The sequence below is a fragment of the Carassius gibelio genome, chromosome B1, assembly GCF_023724105.1.
Source record: "Carassius gibelio isolate Cgi1373 ecotype wild population from Czech Republic chromosome B1, carGib1.2-hapl.c, whole genome shotgun sequence".
Classification (NCBI taxonomy): domain Eukaryota; kingdom Metazoa; phylum Chordata; class Actinopteri; order Cypriniformes; family Cyprinidae; genus Carassius; species Carassius gibelio.
The window spans coordinates 13493574-13518569 of record NC_068396.1 but is presented as its reverse complement, the minus strand read 5'-3'; the positions used below and the strand labels follow the sequence as shown (position 1 = coordinate 13518569).

At 36.5% G+C, this 24996-nt stretch overlaps 1 protein-coding gene across 3 annotated transcripts in view; it reads right to left on the bottom strand.

Annotated features, from left to right (window-relative positions):
- Positions 1-23367, bottom strand: part of pax5 (paired box 5) — a 57495-nt gene extending 34128 nt beyond the window's left edge. The window contains exons 1-5 of one of the 3 annotated variants that reach the window (XM_052545555.1): positions 23034-23367; positions 13519-13684; positions 10501-10698; positions 9145-9209; positions 6568-6693 (exon numbers count right to left, since the gene is read on the bottom strand). In XM_052545555.1, coding sequence (XP_052401515.1) covers positions 6568-6693; positions 9145-9209; positions 10501-10698; positions 13519-13684; positions 23034-23079 — 601 coding nt within the window. In that variant the 5' untranslated portion in view covers positions 23080-23367. Of the gene's footprint in view, positions 1-6567; positions 6694-9144; positions 9210-10500; positions 10699-13518; positions 13685-17658; positions 18928-23033 lie in introns of those variants that run through there. The other 2 variants (XM_052545553.1, XM_052545554.1) reach the window with 2 other exon arrangements.
- Positions 23368-24996: the final 1629 nt, after the last annotated feature.

The window sequence follows — 24996 nt, the reverse complement described above, 5'->3', positions numbered from 1 at the left end:
TGGAAACTATCATACAGGGACTCAAGCACACATACAGGCATACAAACATAGATTCTTGGACTTCGTCCTCCTCTCTGAGTGAGTGTTAAGGCAGCGCGTAAGTCAGTTATTACTGGGCTGTTGAGTTTCTGAAGAGACAATTATCAGAGCTGAGAAAGCTACAGCCCTCAAATGATTACAGGGAGAGAAAGAGAGAGAGAGAGAGGGATGAAAAAAGAATAGAAACGAAAATCCCTGATATAGAGCCAATTCATTTCTTCAAAATGCCTCTGAGAGGTTATTCTAGGGAGTTAGAGTCAGAGGCCAGAGCAATCCCCACAAGACAAGAGAGAGAGAGAGAGAGAGAGAGAGAGAGAGAGAGAGAGAGATGGAGGAATAGAGGGATAAAATGACAGGCAGAAAAAGCAGCTATCCAAACATTCCCTTTTCCTCCTTCATTTGAACACAGAAATCGATCCATTTGAATGTGAATTCAGATCCAGTTTACTGCCATCTGTGGTTATTTAAAAGAAAGATCTTCTTGTCTCCGACTCCTTGATGGCGTGAAGGTCCCATGTGTCTCTAATACACCTCAACGCCAGGACTTACCTCAACAAAGCTTAAATGCTCTCTCTCTCTCTCTCACACACACACACACAGAAAACACACAGAGAGTGTATGATCTCCAGTGTTTTGACCCTCTTAATCCCAGCGGTCAGTGTGTCTGATAGAATTCAATTGATCAATCATGTCTGTGAGATGGCACCATTTCAGCAGGTTTATTGCTTTCCACTCTTCTCAAAGACTGTCCGCCGACAGCACACACACACACACACACACACAAAAGATGTCTGAAAGTGTGCATCAGTACACATATCTAGGTTTTTTTTTTTTTTTTTTTTTTTACGGCAGTTTGTAAACTGTTTGTGTGCATCAGCACAGGCAAAAACATCTGAGACCGCTAGTGAAAATGCATTTATTTTGCATTTCTCCAGTTTAATACAAATTTGTTTTATGACAAATTGAATCATTAGCTCAAAAATGTCATTCACATCATGGTTTGACTACCTTTTCTTTCAAAGACAGCAGCATGAATCATACAGTTGTGATCATGTTGTTGTTATTATGTTATCCAACATGATTTGAAAATGATCCTAAGAGCATCTGGTGCTCAGCAGAAGAAAATCTGACCTTTTGAAAGTAGTTCAGATGGTCAGTGGTACAAATTAGTTATAGTGAAGCATTTTAATTATATTATATTATATTATATTATATTATATTATATTATATTATATTATATTATATTATATTATATTATATTATATTATATTATATTATATTATATATACAATTATTATGTAAACCAAACTTTTATTTTGGATGAGATTAATCGTGATTAATCATTTGACAGCGCTAATTATGCTGTTATGGAATTATGGAACTTATAGGTATACTGATAGTTTACTAATTAAATACTTTTTACACTTTGAAGTATAGTCTCAGTAAACTACTAGTTCAGCAGTTTTATACTGCAAGTATACTCATAAGTTTTTATACTACTACGTCCCTATTTGGGTTTTACCTTGTATATATTTTGTTGAATATCTAAACATACAAAACATCAAAAGAAAGAACAGGCTATCTGCTTCTAAACAAAAGCATTTGATTCTAGCTTCATGCATTCTTTTTTAAACACTTCATAAAAATGAAAGAAATTACATTTTGAACAAAAAGCTGAAAAAAAGATTCAGAATGATAATCAAAATGTAGATGGAGTCGATCAACACCCCAAAGCTTGACTGTAACTATTACCTCTTCATCAGTCGAATTTTATTCCATAACGTTACAAATTTGATGCTGTTTCATGTCAGATGGTCGTGTTAGATTACATCTGTTAGTATCTGTTGTTTCATTTTTCTTATTCACTTTTGGAAATTCTGAGCAGAAGATGTGTACTAGCGCCCTCTACAGTATAATAATGAAAACACGGATTCTAGGAGTATAGCTCAAATATATTTAGAATTTTTGTAAGTATAAGTCAAGTATACTTAAATGTCATTTTAAATATATTTCTTTTTTTGATTGCTTCCACTGTCCTCATTTGTAAGTTGCTTTGTATAAAAAGTGTCTGCTTAATGAATAAATGTAAATGTACATAAAGTCCATTTCTGAGAAGTACATAAAAAGTAAAAAGCCTACTTTCCTATTTTTAGTTTATAGCAAGTACACCTGAATAAACTTATTTTTCGTAAGGCTTGTTATGTTATGTTTCAAAACCCTAACATTTTCTATTTCCTTCCAGGTTTCAGTTAACCAGTTTCACAATATTTTGCAAGCAAAAAGTCTATAGGGTTGTGATATATGAAGCACAGCTCACACAGAAGCCACTTTCTAACCAACTGGCAAATCAGAGTGACCAACTTAAACCCACTGCGAAATATGCGTTGAGAAATCTTTCACCCTCAAACTAAACTCCCATTTGCTGGATTCCTATTGAAATGACAGTAAACGTTACCATACGTACCTTAAGAACGAACATTCCCCAAATTCCTAATTTTCCACTTAAACTACTGCTTCATATGTCCTCAAACATCCATATTCTTCTGGGATCACTTGACCTTATGAAAACACAGCCATCGCGTGCCAAAAACAATGTTATGGACTTTTTTCCAGTCGTTATTATTACACAGATGCGTGTTTATCTGTGACTGTTGTTGTGTGTGTTAGGAGTGTTACTGTTTCACAGTGCCAGCCACCGTGTGTGAAATGCAATTTCAGACAGATCTGGAAGCCCACTCAGCCATATCAGAGCAAAAGAGAGACAGAAAGAAGAGAGGTCACCAATAAAGCTATTTTCACCAAATTTAAACAAACAGACCATACCATCATCACATTTAACCAACCTTCCTCAAGTTTCCAATCCTTGAAAATAAAAATAAAAATAAAACACACATGCAAACAAATAGACTCTTAGGTATTCAGTTGGCCGGTGTTTCTCTGGCCTTTTGTCTTTCAGTTTCTGAACCTGCTATTGGGAACCACTCTCTGTAACCAGACACAATACAGCCCAGCTGCATTCACGGTTAACCCCACTATTCACACACACACACACACACACACACACACAGAGAGAGAGAGAGAGAGAGAGAGAGAGAGAAGGAGAACGGAGGAGAGGCATCTTCCTTGCTTCAAAAGCAGAGACAATAGCAACAATGAGATCACCGTTGTGCCCCCTCTGTCTCTTTCCGTCTTCCTCTCTCTTTCTCTCAGGGGTGAGGTTGAAGGTTTTTTGGGGGCAGAGAAAACTGCTCGGTGGATTCCTTGTGCACTTGATACACTCAGAGAGAGAGTGTGTGTGTGTGTGTGTGTGTGTTTCAACCTTGACAGATCAAAGTATGAGTCTCTGAAAGGGGGATACCAACCTTTAACAAATCCCACTGTTATCATCTATCCCCTATCCTCCCGCTCCCCCCCCCCCCCTCTCTTTCACAATCCCCCCACCTTATTAAAAATTTCCTCTATCTTCCATTCAGCATATTCCACAGAATGAACGAGATAAAAATGACTGAAATGAAACTGGACAAGAAGTGAACATATTAAACAGTAGAGAAAACCAAGTCTGTCCTGATGATGTCCGCTGCGGATGCAAAAATCTAGTTGTGGTTTGTTAAATTTAACAGATCATCTATAGATTTTTTATATTTTTTCAATATTTTTCAGATTTTCCTTTCATTTCCTTCATGTTTTGAAACTGTTACCTTAAAGAAAGGTTTCTTTATTGTTTCAGAGGGCAAAGAGAACATTGTCCGACCCCTCTGCCCCGGACCGAAGGCCTCCTGTCTTTCTTTATTCTATTTCTCCTTTCCTCCACTCCTCCCCTCGTCCATTCCTCCTCCGTTCAGAGAGAGTGGGCAGACACAATGCTTCTGTTCTAGAGGCCCCACAAGTCAAGTTCTCTCTTTCAGATCACTTCCCCTGGGTCAAAGGGCATCAGTGGGCTTTCCCCAAACACATATACACAACACACACACACTAAGCCATCCAAACCCTCTGTTACTTCCTTTCCTGCTTGTGAGCAGCTGGAAATCATAGTGTCTTGCTTCACTAAACATGCTTTTTGACTCCCTCTCCTTTTTGAAAGCATTACCATTAAGCACAGAAATTCCTAGTATTACATAGACACAATTTATTGAAGTATATGGAAAATGTCTTTATTTAATTTCACACTTTCTTAGGACTGGGTTTCGATACAAATGTATCCATTCGATTCCCATTCACAAGCTACAGTTTGATTGAAATTCATTCAATGAGTGGCTGGCTAACAAGAGTCATTCATTTTTGGATTTAAGCTACACTTGTTGTGCTGTATGTTTCTGATTCATTAAAAAGAACTAGCTCCTAAGACTTATTCGTTGTAGGAATCAGTACGCAGATTGCACTGTATGTTTTTGATTCACTTAAAAACAGCTCATAAACGTCATTTGCTGCATGAACCTACCCTGTCTGCCCTGTATGTTTTTGATTCACTAAGAAGAACCGGCTCATAAGCATAATTTGTTTTCACAATTGACCACAATTGGTTGTGCTGTATGTTTTCACTACAAAGAATGGGCTCATAAGCATCACTCATTGCAGGAACCAGTCTGATCCCACTGTTTAGTTTTGTTCCCACTGTATTTTTCAGGAATAACTTACACTGATCGCACTGTATGCTTCTGATTCACTGGTGCACTAGTTGCTTTATATGTTTTTACATGTAGGTCGCATCTCAATCAATACTTCTTTTCTTATTCAGGGTGCATGTCTTGTAATTGTTTAACATGCGATACAAACGGAAAACTCACAATGACTCAGATGAAAGAGAATTTCTTGTGCTCTGATTCTGCTGAAGCGGAGCCGAAAACGTCCCTTTTTTTTTTCTTTTTCATGCTCGAAATCGTGCACAGTCTGCACACTCCTTATCATGCCTTATGCTTTTCAAATTTGCAAGTAGTATAGACTAGTAGCTGCCAAAACTATCGCTCATGTTACTTTATGCCTTCAGCAAACCCATGAGAACGTCCCTCGCTGCGAGCGCGCTGACACACTCACATACTGCAAAACATCACAGCACTGACCACCCGCAGTTTCACCATGTCAATTAAACACACAAATTCATTTAATCGCCCCTCCTTCCCTGCTGGATGTGATGTGTTGCATTAATTAAAGTGCCAGACGTCGGCCTAATTGGAGCTTGGATGAACATTGATGTGTGTGTGTGTGTGTGTGTGTGTGTGAGAGAGAGAGAGAGAGAGTGAGAGAGAGAGAGAGAGAGAGAGTGTGTTCAACTAAGCCAGTAGTTAGCAAATAAACTTAGCTATAAACTGTAGTTATATATGCATCTATAGTTTATGCATGTTGTTCATTTTACATGGAGTATTACTGTATTACATTTCATACAGTAAACACTGTAAACTATAAAAGACTCTGAAAAGTATCCTGCCAAACTTTTTAACAGCAAGTTGTAGATCTAACAGGACATTTTAAAGTAAAATACTGTTTAAAATACAGACTTTTGTAAAATTAAGTCGTCATAATTAACAGTAAAAAAAAAGATTAAGTGATATTCAATGCAACAGAATTTACATTTGATGGGATTCTGTTTAAACATTTATGTTTCTTGTTAATTTCTGATAACAATCATCTACATTTGAGTTTTTAGTTACATTTTATGTTGCTTATTAATGTTTATTAGATTTATTACATTACATTTGACATTTAAGTGTAGTGTGTTACCATGATGGTGTTTTGTATTTCCTGCATAACACTCTGTGCACCGTCTGTTTATTACTATATACCTCTAATTCAACATTACATTATTATAGTGGCTATCAGTGTATTTTACAGTTACAAAACAGAGTAGCAAGATCGCATATTAATATTATATTAGGTAATGACATTTTTACAGTTTTGTTTTTACTGTCAGTTCAATCCCTTAAATTTGACTTTATTGTTTATTGCTGATGTTTCGTTTATTTCAAGCGATGACTTTTTTATGGTTTTGATTTAAGTTTCAGTTTTAGATTCATCTGAAATAACCCTGGGCAGCAAATAGACAGGAATCTTCTATTGCTGATGTCTGGTGTAAGTCGTACTGTGCTTGAGTGTATGTGGGTGACATCTGGAGTTCCCTCATGTACTGCAGGGGTCTGCCAAGCAATGGCTTTTTAAAACACACATGCGTGCGCATCCACATGCACATGCTGCGCCTCCCCTGGATAGAGATGTTTATCTAAGACGTGCCAGCGGTGACCAATCCCCCTCCTACTCTGATGCATCTGTCAATGTTCAGCAACTTCCATCTGTGCTCCCGGTGCTTGTGTGCATGTGTGTGAGTGCATTAAAATGATGTTGTGCATAGGAATGAAATAAAGAACGAAAGAAAGGATAAAGATGAAGGATTCATTCAGGATGCTTTTTGTTAAGTAATCACTGGTAGTTACTGAATACCAGTTAAGTTAAGTTTAGAGTGAGTTTGGTGTAAAATTACATTTTCAAATAACCTAGGCCTTGTTAGTTTCTGAAAACAAAGCACACATATGGACTTACTTTCATCTCTCTTTCGTTTGTTTGCGTCGGCAGGTGAGCTGATTCCCAGAATCCCACTGATGGAGTAGGAGGAGCCTGCAGCATCACTGGTTACTGCGGATACCTGGGTCACTGCCACTGTAGAGGCTAGACAGTTACAGAGAGGTAATGAACACCACAAATATCCTAAGTATACATGAACATGGTGGACACCATTATTGCTGCCCATTTTTAAATAGTTTTTTTGCATATTTAATATCATGTATAAATATTATGATTAACTTACTAATTAATAGCATTTTACAACTCTAACAACTAATCTTACCTAAACCTTAACACACATTCCTGATGTTCAGTGGGGGTCATTTCTATGATGAAATTGAAAATGATTTTTTTGTCTGTATGATGTTGTACAACATGACTTTTTTTGGATGCATAACATAACTTTGATTTGGCAGACAAAAGTTCTTCAAATATTACAAAGATGTGATGCAGTTGTTGTGAATTTTCGTTTTCTTTATAAAAAAGAATAATAAACTGTTATGCCAAAATACTCAAAGGGATAAATTCGGTACCCACTGACTTGCGATATATTGCCGAAAAGTAAAGTGGATGTCAATGTTTCAAAGAAGAAAGTAAGTCACGCTGATTTGGAAAACCATCTCCATGATTAAGTAACAATAGAATTATAATATTTGTGTCAACTATGCCTTTATTAAAGCTTTCTTTTCCAGATTTTTTTTTTTTTTTTAATGCAGTCATTTTAGCCATCGGTTCAATTGCCAGGTAATGCATGGAGTGAGAAAATATGTATCTGTGTAAATGTATATTAATATTGATTGTATTAGGTTTTCTGTGATTCTAGCTTTTGAACGCAGTATGTTCTTGAGTTTTGTTTTTCCTTTCATGGTTCTCGGCCTGGTGTTTTTCCTGCCAAAGACCTTTCACCAAAACCTGCTGTCACTCAATTTTGGCAACGTGCTGCCGCCCAAGGATAAGACGCTAACAAGCTAACAGCTTTTCGGCATGTCTGGCTGTCTGTGAGGTCTTGGCGGTAGGGGACAAGGCCACAAAGTCTTCTCTCTGTCAACCCTTCATTCCCTCTCTCTCCTCTTTATCTCACTTCCTGTCAGCTGACGTACAGCCTGAGTGACAGTACAGTGGCCCCAAGGGGACACTACGGTGTAGAGATGAGGCTAATCCAGCATCCCAACAGACTCTGCTAAAATGGAGAAGGTGGGGAAAAAAGAAAAACAAATCGTTCGGAGAAAAGATAAACGCCTTTGCTCACCCGCCGCTCTCGTTTCCTAACCAGGTGGAAAATGTAATGAATGCATATCCCTCCATTTTTTTTTTTTAGTCTTGATTTATCGTTTCAATTATCTGAATCTCTTATTCTTTCGCACTTTTTTCTCCACGCGTCGAGGAATGGAAACCCGAAGCAAACGCTTCATATTCAAAATCCCTAAATTTCAATTTTCCGCCTGGGTATGAGAACTATTTATCATCGTAATCTGAAGGAGACGGAGAACTGGCGAGCGGTGTGCGTGCAAAATTAATTTAGATTAAGTGGAGGTGTGCGATTATGAAGATTACTGACAGTGAGACAAGCGCAGTTCAATACTTTATTAACTGCCGACGGGAGTTTTCCTCGAAAACTGATCTCAGACCATTTTTGGAGAATCCCTTTTGGTTTTTGGGGTCATCTGAGTGTCAGAACAACAGCATAGATTAAAGGTTTTTATCAAACATGGGGAGATAGATTGAAATACAGTACAGTAAATGTTTAAACATCTCAAATCTCTGTTCCTCTCAATGTCTAAGAGAGATACAGCCCTGCCTACCTAAGTCTTAAAGGTAAAGTGAATTAAATGGAGAGCAAATGAGTACTTCTTTAACTTTTATCTTTTTATTGACTTTCTCCTGAGATCTCAAATTATCACATATGTGCTTCAACAATGTCTTAAACTGCTTAAATTAGATCGTTTATTTGCTCAGAAATGCAAAACAATTAATAAATAAAAAATAAAATTGAATTCTACTGTTATTTTATATATAGTTAATATATTTTTAATATATTTATCCAGTCTTCAGTCTGACATGAACCTTTAGAAAGCATTCTAAATATGTTGATTTGGTGCTAAAGAAACATTTCAAAGTTTTAAAAATGTTGAAAAAGTTAAGCTGCATGTAGAAACCACGATTAATTTTATAAAAAAAAATCCTTGAAAAAAAAAAATGGATGAATAGATAGGTAGAATAATGAGCGCTTTGATGAGTAGAAAGTTCGAATCTTTTGTAACATTATAAATACCTTTACTTTCTCTTTTGATCAAATATACAGTAATACCTATTTGCTGAATAAAACTATTCATTTCTTTAAAAAGAAAATAATAATAATCAAAAAATAAAAAACCTTTCTGACCCCAAAACATTTGAATGGGATGTGTATAACAAAAAGCTTTTTTTCAGAAACTACATTTCTTTTTTTTATATATATAAAATATGTAATTCCCTAGTATTTCCCACCAATAACTACATTTCTGTATTTTGAGAATTTTGAAATATGACAAAAGAATATGTGAAGTTGATTCTTACCTAAGTTATGGGCAGAGAGAGGTCCTGATTGGCCGGGTGGTTGCTGGACTTTAGTGCGAATGATCCTGCAGCAAAGTAGGAGCAAACAGACATTACCATGTGTTTAAGGTTTAGGAGCTGTGATACTGTATATGCTTTAATATAAGCATGCAAACATGTGAAGTGTGTGTGTGTGTGTGTGTGTGTGTGCGTGTGTGTGTGTGTGTGTGTGTGTGTGTGAGAGAGAGAGAGAAGTGGCTCATGCAGGCTGACATGGCAGCAGAGTCTCACACTTCCTGCATGGCTGCTCAAGCAAAGCACCTTTCCCCTCTCCTCCTCGTCCCTCTCCCCCCTCCTCTCTCTCTCCCTCCCTCTGTTTCTTTCTTTCTTGCTCTCACTCTCTGAGAAAGGTTGTCATTGTACACATGCTGTTGAACCAGTGAGCTGGACACTGCTCATGAATATGTGTTTCTTTTTTACGCCACTGACTCACTCCTGTAGTTTTCCTTTATCTATGTCTCTCTCCCTGCATTCTTTCTATCTCTTCTCCATGCATTGCTCTATCACTTCTCTAATCTACTGATCGCCTTGTTCTCAAAAATGTAGTCTTTTGCACACATACTGTACTGTTTACAGTACATTTCAAAAGTTTGGGGGTGGTAATGTGTTTGTCTCTTTTGTCTTAAGTCTCTTGTGCTCACCAAGACTGCATTTATTTGATCAAAAATAGAGTTAAAACATTAATATTTAAAATAGTATTGCAAGTTCAAATAACTGTTTTCTATTCATATATTTTTTTTTTCAAATGCAATTTATTCCTGTGATGGCAAAGCTGAATTTTCAGCAGACATTTCTCCAGTCTTCAGTGTCACGTGATTCTTCAGAAATCATGCTAATATAATGAAATATCCACGTTGGCAACAGTTGTGATGCGTAATATTTTCGTGGAAACTGTGATAAATTTTTTTCAGGATTGATTGACTAATAGAACACTAATGTGAAATAGATTTTTTAAAAAGAAAATGTTATAAATGCCTTTTCAGTCACTTTTGTTAAATTTAATGCAACCCATGCTCAATAAAAGCATTAATAATAATAAAAAATCCTACTGATCTCAGCCTTTTGAACAGTAGTGTACCATACACTTTAATTCATATTACCAAAGTGAAGCAATACCACAGACACATTTCAGAAAACACACTTTCAACTATTTCAACCCAATACAATCTTAATACTCTTATGTTTCAGCCCCTCACATTTTAAGAAAAACGAAGTGAATTCAAATACTGTTGATGAAACCGACTGATCAAATGGACATCAAATAGAAAGAAAGGTTTGTGTCAAGTTAAATGGATGATTTTTACAGTGCACACACACCTGTTGATTGAGCTGACGCTGGGCACGCTGTCATTGTCACACACTCTCTCTGCCAGCAGTCTGTCTCGGATCTCCCAGGCAAACATGGTGGGGTTTTGGCGTTTGTAATCAGCGATTTTGTCCACGACTTTGGGTGTAGCAACCTTTGGTTTGGAGCCTCCGATCACCCCTGGTCTGATGCTGCCTGTCTCATAGTACCTGTGGCGCAGACAGATAGAGAGCTGTATATCACCAGGCAAGATAAACATAGGGAAAGAATATATGCTCATCCAGTCTTGCTCGGTCAGTGCACAGTTGGTTACTAGTAACACAGACACAGAGAACAACACATAGCTTTCACAATCGTGCAAAAAATATCAGGCTGTTCAAAGCTGTTTACAAAAAACCGCCACAGATGAGCACTTTCAAACCTTATATGTTACAGGAATTATAAAACAGGGGCCGGTCTAAATTCTGAATGGATGAGACGCTTTAAAGCCATGCAGATAACTGCACACCTGTGACCACACATTCTGTATTAATGCTGGATTAAGATACACGGCAAGTGTAAACAGCCTATATTTAAGCAAATGTTCATGGTGGAATAATCGTTTAAGTTATCAATTTTAAAATAGTATCATTATATATTATTTATTTAATTAATTAGTAATAATAATAAAAACAATTAAAAACAAAAATCTATTGAAAATGAGGTAATCCGGTGGAAGAATTATTTTTAATAATTCATATTAATTAATAATTATTCTTATATGGTGATTAGGTATTCAAGAATAATTTTGTATTATCAATGTTCAAAAGAACAGCATTCATTTGAAATATGGTACATGTATCATTATTTTATTTTTATTTTTGGGGGGGAGGGGGGTGGTTTTCGACACATTTAATGTATACTTGTTCAGTAAAAGTATTAATAAATGAAAAAAAAATATTATTGACCCAAAACTTTTGATTAATATTCTGATATTCTATGTGATTGATAGATGGTATTAATAATAATATCAATATGATTATTAACTGAAATAAAAAAAATGGAAATTGTAATAATATTAATAAATGAACGCTATCTTAGATTATTAATATGAACACATTTATTGAACACTGATGTCTCATATATTCCTCTTGCTGGTGTTTTATCAAGGAACAGGTCATGTTGTGCATTCTAGAGATTTTTAGCAAGGTTAAGGGGGTTTTAGGTGCTCCGCTTATTCTCACGTGTCTGACTGCTTTAGTTTAGTTAAAGTCCAAAACACAATCATAAACCAAAAGCACAGCTCATGCAGCACAGCCATGAAAAGCTCACCAGAAAATTCCCTCATTAACAAGAGAGCAGAGTTAGTCATACGCCTTATTTACTCAAACCTCACTTGCAGCCCACATATTAGTGTGTTTTCTGCCTGAGCAGTGAGAGGGAGGGAAGACGTTACCGCACACACACACACACACACACCGTGCGCCGCAGTAACGGATGAGTGAGTTGGACCAGGGCTGGGGGAAGAGGGTTGAGGCAAAAGGAGAACAATGGGAAACACATTTTTTTGATATAGCTAAAGGCTCTAGCACTAATCCACACCTTTATCCATTCAAATTCTGTCCTCCCCCTTAACCCCTTCCTCTCTCTCCTTCTCTCTTTCCTCCTCTCTCTCTCCCTCTCTCTCTCTGTCCTTCCAGCCATCCCTCCCGCCTCGGGAGACGTATGGTGCCAGTGTCATTTTGATGCAAATGTAAAATGTGATGAATCTTTTCTTTTTTGTCCCAGAAAGACAGAAAGAAAAGACGGCGCTTTGACTTTGGCTTCAGTGCGAGATTTGAGAATTTCTGAATTTCAACGTGTCGTCTTTGAAAGGAAGCGCTGAGTCAGCCTCAAGTTGAACCGCCGAAAGAGGGGATATCAAGCGAACGGACAGCATTCATCAGTGTATGGATATTTCAGAAATTGATATTTATTATGGATTAAGTAAAGGTTGACTTGATGAAAGAACGGAAGGAGGGTTGGAAAGCATTTAAAGGCAAGACTCCAAACACATACTGGCCCCACTGTTTGAATGCAATAGAGGACATTAAGCTGGTTTCCCAGGCAAAGATTAAGCCTAGTTCTGGATAAAATGGCACAGGCAATAGAGATTCTCTATTCAACATCCTTTTCAGTCTGGGACTAGGCAAACTCTGTGTGTGGGAACTAATCCGTGGTGTCTGCTAGCGTAGACTACAAACAAATTTAGCCAACTTGACATTGCTAGTACATTGTTATATGAAAAAATCATAAAATATCTCAAGAAACTGTAATTCGGCCTCTATAATGAGATATGAGGTCCAGCATGTCTAGTAAAATGTTCGCTAATAGCTGCAAGACTCATTCACTCTTTATTATAATACACACCTAATGTTAATCTATTTGTTTACAGCTTGAGAAATGAGCTGCATAAAGTGATTTCAAAAACAGCTTCACTAACATGTTAATGTTTTTCAAAGAAAGGATATTTTGAAATATTATTACAATTGTATATATATATATATATATATATATATATATATATATATATATATATATATATATATATATATATAATTTTTTTTGTGATGGCAAAGCTGAATTTCTTAGCATTATCAATGTTGAAAACTGTTGTGCTGCTCAATATTTTTTTAACTTTTTTTTTTCAGAGTTCTTTAATGAATGAAAGTTCAATAGAGGATTTAATGGAAACAGAATTTTTGTAACATTACGGAGGTACTTAACGTCAACTTAATTTGTCCTGAGTAAATAAACATATCAATTTTGCCCCAAACCCTTTGAACGTTTCTGTACTTCTCAGTGCTTTAAATTTCATAAATACAGCATAAGTATATGGAAGTAATAGAAACCATGCAAAAAAGTATACTTGTATTAAATGGTACCTATATACTGCATGTACCATGGTATTACCATTGTTCTTACGTTACATGCGTACTTTGGTACTTGTTTTGCTAGTGATGTTAACACAAAAGGCTTCTTCACTTTTCTTTACAATAAGCAGAACTCACCTGCCCAGTATCTTGCTGACGCAGCCGTGGCTGACCCGGAGCTGGCGGGAGATGTCACACGGACGTACGCCCTGATGGGCCAACTCTACTATCCTCTGCCTCACCACGTCAGGCAAGGGACGCCCGTTTACAAACACCCCACCCAGCTGATTCACCCCTCCATGCCCTGCAGACACAAACAAAAATAAAAGAGAAACTGAGAAAATCATATCTTCCTTAAACACTGAAGCTGACACATGGTGGGCAAGAAGTGATGCTGTCCAATCCTGGTGGGTGTGTGCGTGTGTGTGTGTGTGTGTGTTTGACCTGAAGGTTATGATTATGCAGTCTCTTCCTCTCCTGTTTATCATATCACCCCTGGTGGTCACCTAGAGAACTGCACATGACCTCCTCACCCAAGGTAGTATTTCTGTCTGTCTGTCTGTGTCTGTCTGTCTGTCTATAATTGTTGTTGTGTGTCTTTTTTGCATGGATGGACCTCCTTTGTGGGCTTAGACTTTTGGATACCAATTTTATTGCATTCTTGTACTGTATATATTCATTAGAATTCAGTATCTTATCATCATTTCAGTGCAGAAGTCTACGTGGTAATCCAGTCAATCTGTCATATTAACATACTGATTGCTTCAGAAGGGGAACACACAAACACTTCTTTTTTTTTCATTTACACACACAAAAGAACTGGGGGGTGTCTGTTAATCCAAGCTACAGGGTAATGGATCTTAAATACATCCGAGAAGGCAATATCAAACTGGCCTTGTGTGCCTATCACTAAATACATAAGTTCAGCTAACAGAAAATTAAAACCCAACTACGTCTTTTCTCAATTTTCTCATTTTCTCAAGGCAATATGCAGAAAAACAGAATTTTCATATTTAAAAAAAAAATCCTTTAGTGAGAGATTTGACCTGTTCGATTTCTGAGAGGTGGGTTAGTAAACATTATTTATTATGCATTTTGTGTTCTGTTTCATTTCACCTCATTTTCCTTTCCTTTCAAATAATGTTTTAGTTTCCTTTTTTCTTTTTCTTTTTCTCTTTTTATGTGTCTTTCAGTTACAGTTTATTATTTGAATAACCTTGAGCAAAGTGATTAAGTCATAGAGTCAACTAGCTAAATTGAATTTTAAAAATGTACATTTAAAATTAGGTGTGCAAACATATTCCTCATTTGTAAGTCATTTGGATAAAAGCATCTGTTAAATGAATAATTATTTGTAAAACAATTCCACTTTTGCTTAATCTCCTGTTTAAATAAAATAAAGTAGGCAACTATTCCCACAATACAAAAGAAATACAACAAACTGAGTTGAAACTGGAGTGTAATTTTTTTTTCTCTCTCTCTCTCTGGAATGGCTTATTTAAATTTTTTAATAAATGCATTGCTTACAAATATATTTTTAGATTAATTTTTCAATTTTTTAAAAACTTTGTTAACTATATAAGCACTGATTTACAGTAGTTAGCCCATGTACAAAGCATGCATACAATCCAATGATGTATAGAGCAAGTTTGTGTTTGAGGGTAAATGAGAGCATGTATACGTGTGGACGTGTGTTTGAATGTAAGTGCATGTCATAGAGAGAGAAAAGGCTGCAGTAGGGATTAAACGAAACAAGCTATTCAGATGTGATCTGACCAAGACTTTCTCCCGTTTCTTCTGCAAATACGGCTGGCTTATAAATCGAAGGGTTCCTAGAGCTTTGATTGATTTCGAGGCAGGTTCCGTTTAGAAACAGCGAGAGCGGCTGAAAGACATTCATGCTCCCCCATCCAGAAAATAAACCCGATTAGAGACGCTGCTCCATTACGATCCGCTATCGGCCGCTCCGATTAAACCGCTCCAAACAGAGCGAACCAAACGCAGCAAAGCGACGTGACATCAGCGTGCTTTACAGACAGACTCACCAAAAAAAAAAAAAAAAAAAAGAGAGAGAGAGAGAGAGAAAACAAGTAAGGGACTAACTTCATTCATGCATTGTAAATTCAGTGTTTTTGGAAAAGAATGCAGCGTTTGAAAATAAAAGCACAGATAATAATATTATATGTAGTAAGTAATATATAGCCTATCGTTTAATAAAAGCGTTTAGGTTAGCTGGATTAAAAAGAAAAAAAGAAAGAAAAAAGTTTTAAAAAGTGGTGTTTTTTTTATTCATAATTTGCTTTGTAGGCTTTGTAAATCTGTTACATATTCGTTGTATAATTTGTTACATATTCATTATTATTTTGCCATATATCCTATAGTCAAGTTAATCATATAACCTATCATAGCCTGTTAGTAATTTATAACTCATTGATAATACCTGCTTATTTATTTATATAGTACATTTAGTTTAATTTGCGTAAAATGTAGCCAATCATTTTAATAACAATACTGTTGGGTTTTAAGAGGAGAAAACTAACAACAGAGCAGGGAAACTCATGGAAATTTCAGCAAAATCTTTATTTATTTATTTTTAATTTTATTTTGGTTTTTGCATAAACTTCAAATCTCTACTCCTAAGCAAGACTGAATTATATTTATAATTATTATAATTATTATTATTTTAAGTTATTGACAATAAATAGTATTTATAGGTTTGCATCTTACATTTAGCCTAAACAAGATTAGATGAAACAATGTTTGAATTCGCTTTAATATTTTAAGATTAATATTAATCTGCGTTCGTCGTTTATTTCAATTTAGCATAAAACTGTAACAAATATAGAAGACCAACCAGTGGCCTTATAACAACCGTATAACATCTAATTTACTGCCCCAGAGGGAGAATTAAATATAGGCCCTATAGAAACTTAGGCTACAATGTACAAGCGTTCACACTTTTTATGAGCACACCTTTTTAAAACCTGCAGAGACTTATTAATATTCATGAGCAAGATAAGTAGACTATGAGTTTAAAACATCCTAAAGTCTTCTTCCACTCTCTCTGTCTTTCCTCAGAGTCTCGCAGGTTCGTGTCACAGGCTGTTCTTAAAGCTTGCACCGTTTGACATTTTCGGTGTAATCGTTTTACCCCGCGGATTGTATTGAGATATTGTGGCGGAGAGGAAACGTGATTCGTTCTAGCTTCTGAAATCTGTATACATCTAATCCACCGTTTCATTCACCGTGCCAATAGATGTCATTTCACATAGATGTGCGTGTGCGAGTGGGTGGGTGCGCGAATATTTGGGTTGTGCGGTGGCTTGGTGTATGAGGGTTTATTCACAGGTGAGAAAGAAGACTGGAAGAGAAATAAAGAATGAGCGACAGAGGAACGGGAGAGAGAGAGAGAGAGAGCGACCACAATTGTATTTTTAATGTGCATAGGCTAATATGTGATTGGCAGCTCTTGGTTTTGGCAACAAAGCCATTGCGATTTTCCATTTTAAAACTATTTTTCCTACCAGTTGATGACATGTAAATAGTTTAAATATATTTATAATAATTATGGATTTTGAAAAAAAATTAATTCTAAAGTATGTCTTGCCAACTTAAAATTCCCATTCATAATTATTTCAAGTGTGTAAGCTGTTTTTTGCGCGTCGGCGGCAACTAGAACAAGAAATGGGCTAAAGAGAAGGAAGGAGAAAAGGGGCCCTAACGCTGGTATCTTGGGGGACCACCGGTGTCCGCCATGTCACGAGTGAGTGACCACACATCTCTCCGCTACAGTGGGCAACTTCAGCTTTCGTTTTTAACCTCACAAGTGGCCTGTTTACAGCCACCCTCAAGCCAAGTATTTAAAGGTTACGGAGCCATATTCTCAGCTGCGGTTCAAGTTCAGTTTGTGTCCGCTGGCTACCGGCCTTGGTCGCGATCTCTTCCCCCTCTCTTTCCCCAGGGATTGTCAGACAGAAAGCCAAAAGCTCTAACAAAGAAACACGGTTCTTAATGAAGAGAAAACTACCCAAATAATTAGCCCCAACAGCAAAAAAATTAACCGTTATTTAAGACACTGCTGCCTTTTTAAAGTTGACCAGCAACAGTGCACAAAGTACTTTGGTTTCTTTAAATTTAATCAGAGCGTATTTTAATTATTCTATAATTCTGAAAGAAATATTAGAATAAGTGTGGGGGGGGGGCGTATTTTGGGAACTTTGATAGAAATCAAAAATGTAACAGCAGTTAGTCTGAAGTGAAAGTCTACCGTGGACTTACTGTGCATCGCTGCGAACGGGTCGTGTTTGCAGTGGATTTCCATCGGTCAGTAGAACAGGCCTTCCAGTGAAAAAAACACCAAAAAGTTTAGAATGTCCTTTTCTTGCTCTTTCAAAGGTTTCTGCGTGTGTATTCTGTCCTCTCTGCTCGGAAATGTTTCTCTTAAACAGTTTCAGCTGTGTGGAAGTCCACAGAAACTTTGTTTGGAAAATAAACTATTGAACCTGAAGCCCCTATAAGGCCTAAGGTCAAGAACAGAAGAATATACGTAAATAGATTTTGTGATTCTCACCGGGGTAAAGGAAAAGAGGTCATTCATAAATAACAATTTATCTGATTCAACATTAATTAATCAACAAAAAATGTAAATGGGCGGTCAGGGTACAACCATGCAGGATCACACAACTGCTTCTGCGGCCCAACATCCAGGGTGAACCAACTCAGACATCAGCTGGGATTCACAAAAACTGAATTTCAAGAAAAAGTCCTGGCGATATCTACAATTTGTAATATTAGTCCGAACAGTCTTAAGCTTTAGATAAAAATGTAGAAGTCTCGTTTCCAAGCTCTATCTTGACATCCTCGCTCCACTGACCGTGACCCGTGAACTGTGACTGAGGTTCGCACTGTCAGAGCGCGTCTCTAACAGGGGTCTGTACAATCCGGGTGAGGTTTCTGACAAACCAAATCATTTATTTCATGTCCGTCGTATCTTCACGTAAACCTTGCGTTTCCTTGCATCTTGATCTTCTGATCGCCCAAAGCGCGTTCTCAGACTCTCTTTTTAGAAAGAAACAAAATGCAGGTTAACTCCGACAACACGAAGATCCCCAAACAAAAGACATACGACCGTGGATTTATGAGATTACAAAGTACGTGGTATGAACCCCGAATCAAAATGTTTGCCAAAGTTAAATAGAAAATAAAAAACAGCCATTGCGCGAAGAATTTTAACTTGAAAAAAATGTCCAAGAAATGTCCTGAAGAAGAAAACTGGGTTTATCAAGTTTTGAACCAGTGCGTAAAAATCCACGGAAAGTCTCAGATGTCTGATAAGGTAGTGCAATTTGTCGGTCTGGTCGCGTCGGATGTTCTTCCCGTGTGAGCGCTCCGTCGGCGAGAAGCAGTGCCCGATCCTCCGTCCTCACCGCGCAATCACTGCACGAGCTCACGGCGCGTTTCAGAACCTGCTCTCGTGTGGACAGCGCCAAAGCTACAGCGCTCTGAATCTACTACCGAGCGCGAGCGCGACTGTCAATCAAGATAAGCCTACCTATCCGGGCTCTGCACCTCTGCCGTCACAATCGCCCTGAGTCGCGCTCAGATAAAGACGACACCGATTGGCTAACACTCAGCCAATATGAAAGTGACGTGCAGTCCCAATTGTGCACTGACAAATAGGGAGTCTTGAATCGAAGTTGGTTCAGTGGTGTCGCTGATCCCGTGTCTAATTTCAATTAAGGAAGGGGATAAAATTGAAATTTTCAAATATCCGTTTGCACTCTTTTCAGTCTTCCAATTAATAAATAGTTAATAATAAGGTATTGCGTCAGAATATTTTCAATTATATGAATAAGACAATATAATGCATTGGAAATCATTTAAACATATTGCTTATGGCATTTGACACGTTGTAGCATTTCACTGAATGACATGTGCATATAAGACAAAAAAAAACAATGCATATAAAATAAATTTACAGAGTTTTTCAAAGAGTATTGTATTTGCAAAGTATTTAGAAATTATAAATATCGCACTTGCGCGTGCAGTTAAGCCTACGACTTCAAATCATAAACAAGTTAGATTTTTTTGTTTTGGGTAAATTGTTTGGTAAATCTTAATTAACGAATTGAATGTTTATGGATTCATTAAAGTTGCCCAAATTATTCGTTGTTATGTATGCGCCTTTGAAAAAAGATTCTTCCTTTCTACATTGTTTGACAGACACGAGCGCTGTTCCATGCAGACTTTTGCTCTATTTTCAAGCCAAACAAGTATTCATTATCAGCCTTCTAACAGATTATTAAGCACTTGGTATGTAGTCATGTTTAGTTTAGTTGACTTAGTAACTGTGATTTGTTTTTTTAATAATGGTGATTATAATTGTTGTGGGGGCTAGCATGGTGATAAGTGTTATACGAAGAAATAACAAGCATTTTTAAAAACATAAAATTAGGGTTATCAACATTAATTTGGTCTTTAATAAAAAAAAATACTTACCTAGGCAAGAACACACGCACACAAAATTTACTTGAATTAAATTAAAGTTAGTGAATTAATTAACTTGAAGTATTTTTTTAAACATGTAGTTGGTTTTTCAATTATACGTATATTAATTTATGTCCTTATATATATGCTACAAAAAAACTTTTGTAAACAAAAACTAAACTAAAAAATAATAATAATTGCATCAAAACATACAACGAATTTTTTTTTTTGCATAGTGTTACTCAGTCTATTAAATTATGCCGAGATGTTTCTTTGCCTGGATACAATGCAAAACTTAACTCTTATAAAACATTTTTTTTTTCTGTTTGGAATGAGTACATTTTGGAGAAAGTTTTCGTGCATCTTCTGTGACCAATCACAGTGTTATCTACACTTAGAGAACAGAGGCACTGCTACCCTACGTGCATTTGCATGTGTGGTGAGAAAAAGGTAACTTTGAAGTCGTTGGAATCCCGTGGCTCATGCTCAAAATCAATGTGCTTAAACATATATTCTACTTTTTTTAAGGCTTTAAAAGATTCCCGCGCGGTGCACTATAAGTGCCACGAGGGGGCGAACCTTTTGTCTCGTGTGAAGAAGCTGGATCAAGTCAGCTTGCACACACACACACACACACACAGACATACTTGCATTTGTGGTTTACATGGTTTTTATACTGTACAAACTGTATTTCCTATCGCCCTACACCTTAACCTACTACTTACAGGGAATTAACTATTAGCCATTTTTGAATTTCATAAAACACAGTTTTGTATGTTCTGAAGTCTTTTGTTTCACGGGGACACAAAAACTATCCTCATAGACCATGTTTACGTTGTAGTAGCCTACCCATGTCATTTGATAAATTTGTGTCCTCATAAACCATATTTACCAATACACACACACACACACACACACACACACACATTTATGAGCATACACACACGCTCACTTTTAAACTTGTGAAAACATAGCCTAAACGTGTTGCAATATTAAAATATACAATAGCGCTGTTTGTAGATATTTTGCAGGCTATTCCGTATTAATTTTAATAAGATGTTTAGATGTGGGGATCAATTAAGTTATTTTACTAACATTAACAATTAAGGTGAACACTCATGTTCTTTCGAAGCCCTTATAGGCTTTCAGTTGACATTTCTCAATCATTTATTTGTTAGTTGTTTTGTTTTGTTCCTTATGTTGAGAACAAACAGATGAACAATAATGGTTGTATAACATTAGGCTGATTAAACGATTTACATTTTTTCTAGTAAATTATCTTAATTATTTTAGTTTATCTAGTCTGCCCCTTTTCCCAATAAATAAATAAATAAAAATACCAGATGTGGTGGCCCAAAATATTTTTTTCTGCATATATTTAGCAAATTAAATATTACATTTACATTACATTTATTCATTTAGCAGACGCTTTTATCCAAAGCTACTTACAGATGAAGACAGTGGAAGCAATCAAAAACAACAAAAAATAAATATTTAATATAATAAAATATTAAAACAAGTAAAACTAAAACAACTAAAATCATGTATAAAATTGCTTTCTGGTATGGATTTTTTTTTTTTTTATAAAAGTGTATTATTCAAATCATTTGTTAAAAGAATAAATAATCTTAAATTATTTAACGCTTTGAAAGAAAGAAAGAAAGAAAGAAAGAAAGAAAGTTTGGAAAAAAAGTAATAAGGAAATAATGAGTCGGACTCAGATCACTTTCGATAATAAACATAATTAATAGTAAACAAAAATATAACATTTCTATAAAAGTGTTCAGAAATCTGAATATGTAATAATAATAATGTACATATTTCAGAGTATCAGGGTTTCCAGTCCACTCCAAGTTGGTCGTACTTGCAATGAATCACATCACTGACACAAACTCTCATTTTGTATTCGTGAGAAGTGGAGATTGTGTTTTGGTTCAATCGAAAGTTAAATAAATTCTACAAATTATGTCCCAGATGCTGTCATTGAGAAAAAAAATGCTCTGGATGAAACACACAGAACCTCTAACCAAAGGACTGCAAGACTATCAGATGTCTAAGCTTATGCCTATTCCATCAGTTAAAGGCAGTGACCTATTTATCAAATATATATTTATGACACATTGGGCCAATTAAAAAAAATAAAAAAAAATAATAATAATAAAAATCACCAGAAAAATAAAGACACGAGAACCTAAAACAGGCCACAATGTCGCATGCTATTATTATTTATAATCTTCAAGGATAGCTAGGCGTATCGTTTTGAACCAGGTGAGATGAACCACCTTTACTGCTTTAGTTTGCAGAGCAATTTAAGAACATGTCAGTTTAAGAAACATGTCTCATTTTGTTAAGAAAAGTAATGCATGTCCCCTTGTATAGCTTTATACTTTCAAAGTACCATTTCTACATGACAACAATCAATTTTGAGTACTGTGCGATTTGTGTAGGCCTGTCTCACGTTTAGCAAAGTAACAAGCACCAACACCGACAGAATTTACACATAAATCTCGATTGCACGCGCCGTTTCATTGGGAGTTCAAGATGTGACGCGTGAACGACGGACGTTTATGAAAACACAGAACTGTTTTCTATTGAATCCATGGACTGAACACTCATAATTCATACTTTTGGATTCTGAATGAAAAGATCTGCAATATAGACACTCACACTCGGGCTCAAACCCTTCCCATTGGAGCATACATCTTTCAACAACCTCATTGTGTGACAGGAAATGTAATTGGTTTCACGTATAGTTCTGTTTTGAAATTTCTTGTGACGGTTTTGAATTTTGATTATGTCCCTTTGGATTGTAATAGTCCCGACAAATAGGCCTAAACCCAGCACACTTCAAGCTCAAAAGTACGTTGCTGTCAAAATCACAGAGTCAGCAAAGGTGTGGCCAAAATGTAAGCTTATAGAATTTCTAGGCCCGTGTTGTTCTAGATTTCTGATGTTAAAAGTGTCACAAAATGAACTTTCAAAATGCATATCAATATAAGGATCAATCCAAAAACCAAACAGTTTTATAAAACACATATAAGCCCGTGTAGTTAGTGCACAAATGCTGTATTTGTTAGTTTAGTTTTGTAAAAGAGAGACATTTTTATTAGTAGACAACTTTGTACAAACAATGGTAGTTCAAATGAAATGGAGAAACAAGGCCCTACCCGACCGTCCGATGCGCAGAGATGGACCCTTTTGGTCCAAGTCCATGCCGTGGCTAGCGGTTGGACAGAGGGATGAGCGGGGGTGGGGGGGTGTGAGAACAAAAAAAGTTCCCTCTCCTATGTCCTCTGTTGCTTTTCACTCTGCTCTTTTTTGTAACAGTGGTTTTGACGAATGGTAGTTTGAAATAATGTGTCTCTTCCGCTCCCTGTTGCGCCGTTGCAATTGTTCACTGGAGTGAGACTAAACGTTTTAGGTGGAAAAGAGACTCTGAAGGAAGCGTGAAACGATTATGGGGCAAAGTCAAGAAAGAGCCGCGCGCTCATGCCCTCTTTCTTCCTCTTTCTCTCTCTTTCTTCCTCTCTCTCTCTCTCTCTCTCTCTCACACACACACACACACACACACACGCACAACTGCTCCTCTTTTCAGATATGGGCAGTGGGTCTATGCGTAGGCGCGTATATCTATTAATTTGTTGGTAACACTTTTCAAACATCACTTTCGCTCCCTCTATCTCTGTCTCTCAGTCATGCTGACAAGTTTAAGTGGGTTCATTTGGGATTCAGGAGATAAGTAAATACACAACATGATATTTAGTAAAAAAAAAAAAACATGTTAACACTTTATTTTAAGGTGACCTTGTTGCATGTTAAATGTAGTTAAAATAGTAATTATGCATGGGCCTAATTGCATGCAAGTAACCCTAAACTAAACCCTTATGCCATAGTACTACTCGTACTTAAATGCATAATTACACTGTAACAAGGACACCTTAAAATACAATTTAACCAAAATAATTTTAAGCATGTGCCAGAATCGTAACCGAGCTATAATTTCAAATAACACTACAGTAACTTTTTTACATATATTACGTTATAAAATATTTTATTTAAAAACAGTACAGCATTAATTTAGATATGTAGTCTATTATAAATTTCATATGCCTAAACATTTAGACATGTCAAACAATATGCAGGTTTAATAATGTTTACAGAATAGGTAAAAGTGTTACCAAATAAAATAAATAAATAAATATGGTGAGACTTTTTGGTTGCATTTCATTTTTTAAAGCATCTAACAAGACTTCTGCAGAATATATATTCTTTTTTTCGTAACACCAACAATGCACGTGAATGCACGCGCTGGATGATGACAGGCGATAATTTGAGGTCTCGAGGTTCATGGGCGACACAGACACAATTGAGCGTCGAACAATGCGACTGACGCGCAGTGCGGCACTCTCTGACCTCTACTCAGAAAACAACAAATGTAGCTCATTTAATCGCGCCTCATAAAGCCATGTTCCATTGATAGAGGGCTAAAGGCAGAATAATGAATGAGGCTTTAGACCTTATTAATTTAATACGGAGTGGCCCGTGGCTTGTTTCAGATAATTTTGGCCCAGAGGTCAATTATTTAATTACAATACTTTTCGCGCATGACGGAAAGTCTGTATTCATTTGCGATAAACAAATAAATGAAATCATTAGAAAGTGGGGCTGTATTTTGAGGTGAGTTTGGGCTTCTGGAGCTCTGACAGTGTTACTGTGCAGGTGGCTGTTGTCACGGTGACCTGAGGCGATGTAACCGCATCGCTACACACGACTCTCCGCTCCAAGATCAAAGGCCAAACTTGTCCTACATAAACTTACATCAACGTCCACTCTTTCTTCCTCTTTCTCCCTTCTTGTCACATCTTTTAACACTTGGGACCACAGGGCTTCTGTTTGCATCCATCCATGGAATTCATAATAGACTTTAAAATAAAATAATTATTTTCCCCGATGGCCAAACCCAAGGCTGAATTTTTAGGACATCAAGTGCGACAACATTGTTTTATTTTTTTTATTTTTTAGAATTTGATTTCTGAGTTCAGTGTTGATGAGCCGTTTTACACTGCATCTTATTTTACAAAAATGAAATCTATAAGAATGTACCTTTGTAGCTTTATTAACTGTATTTTA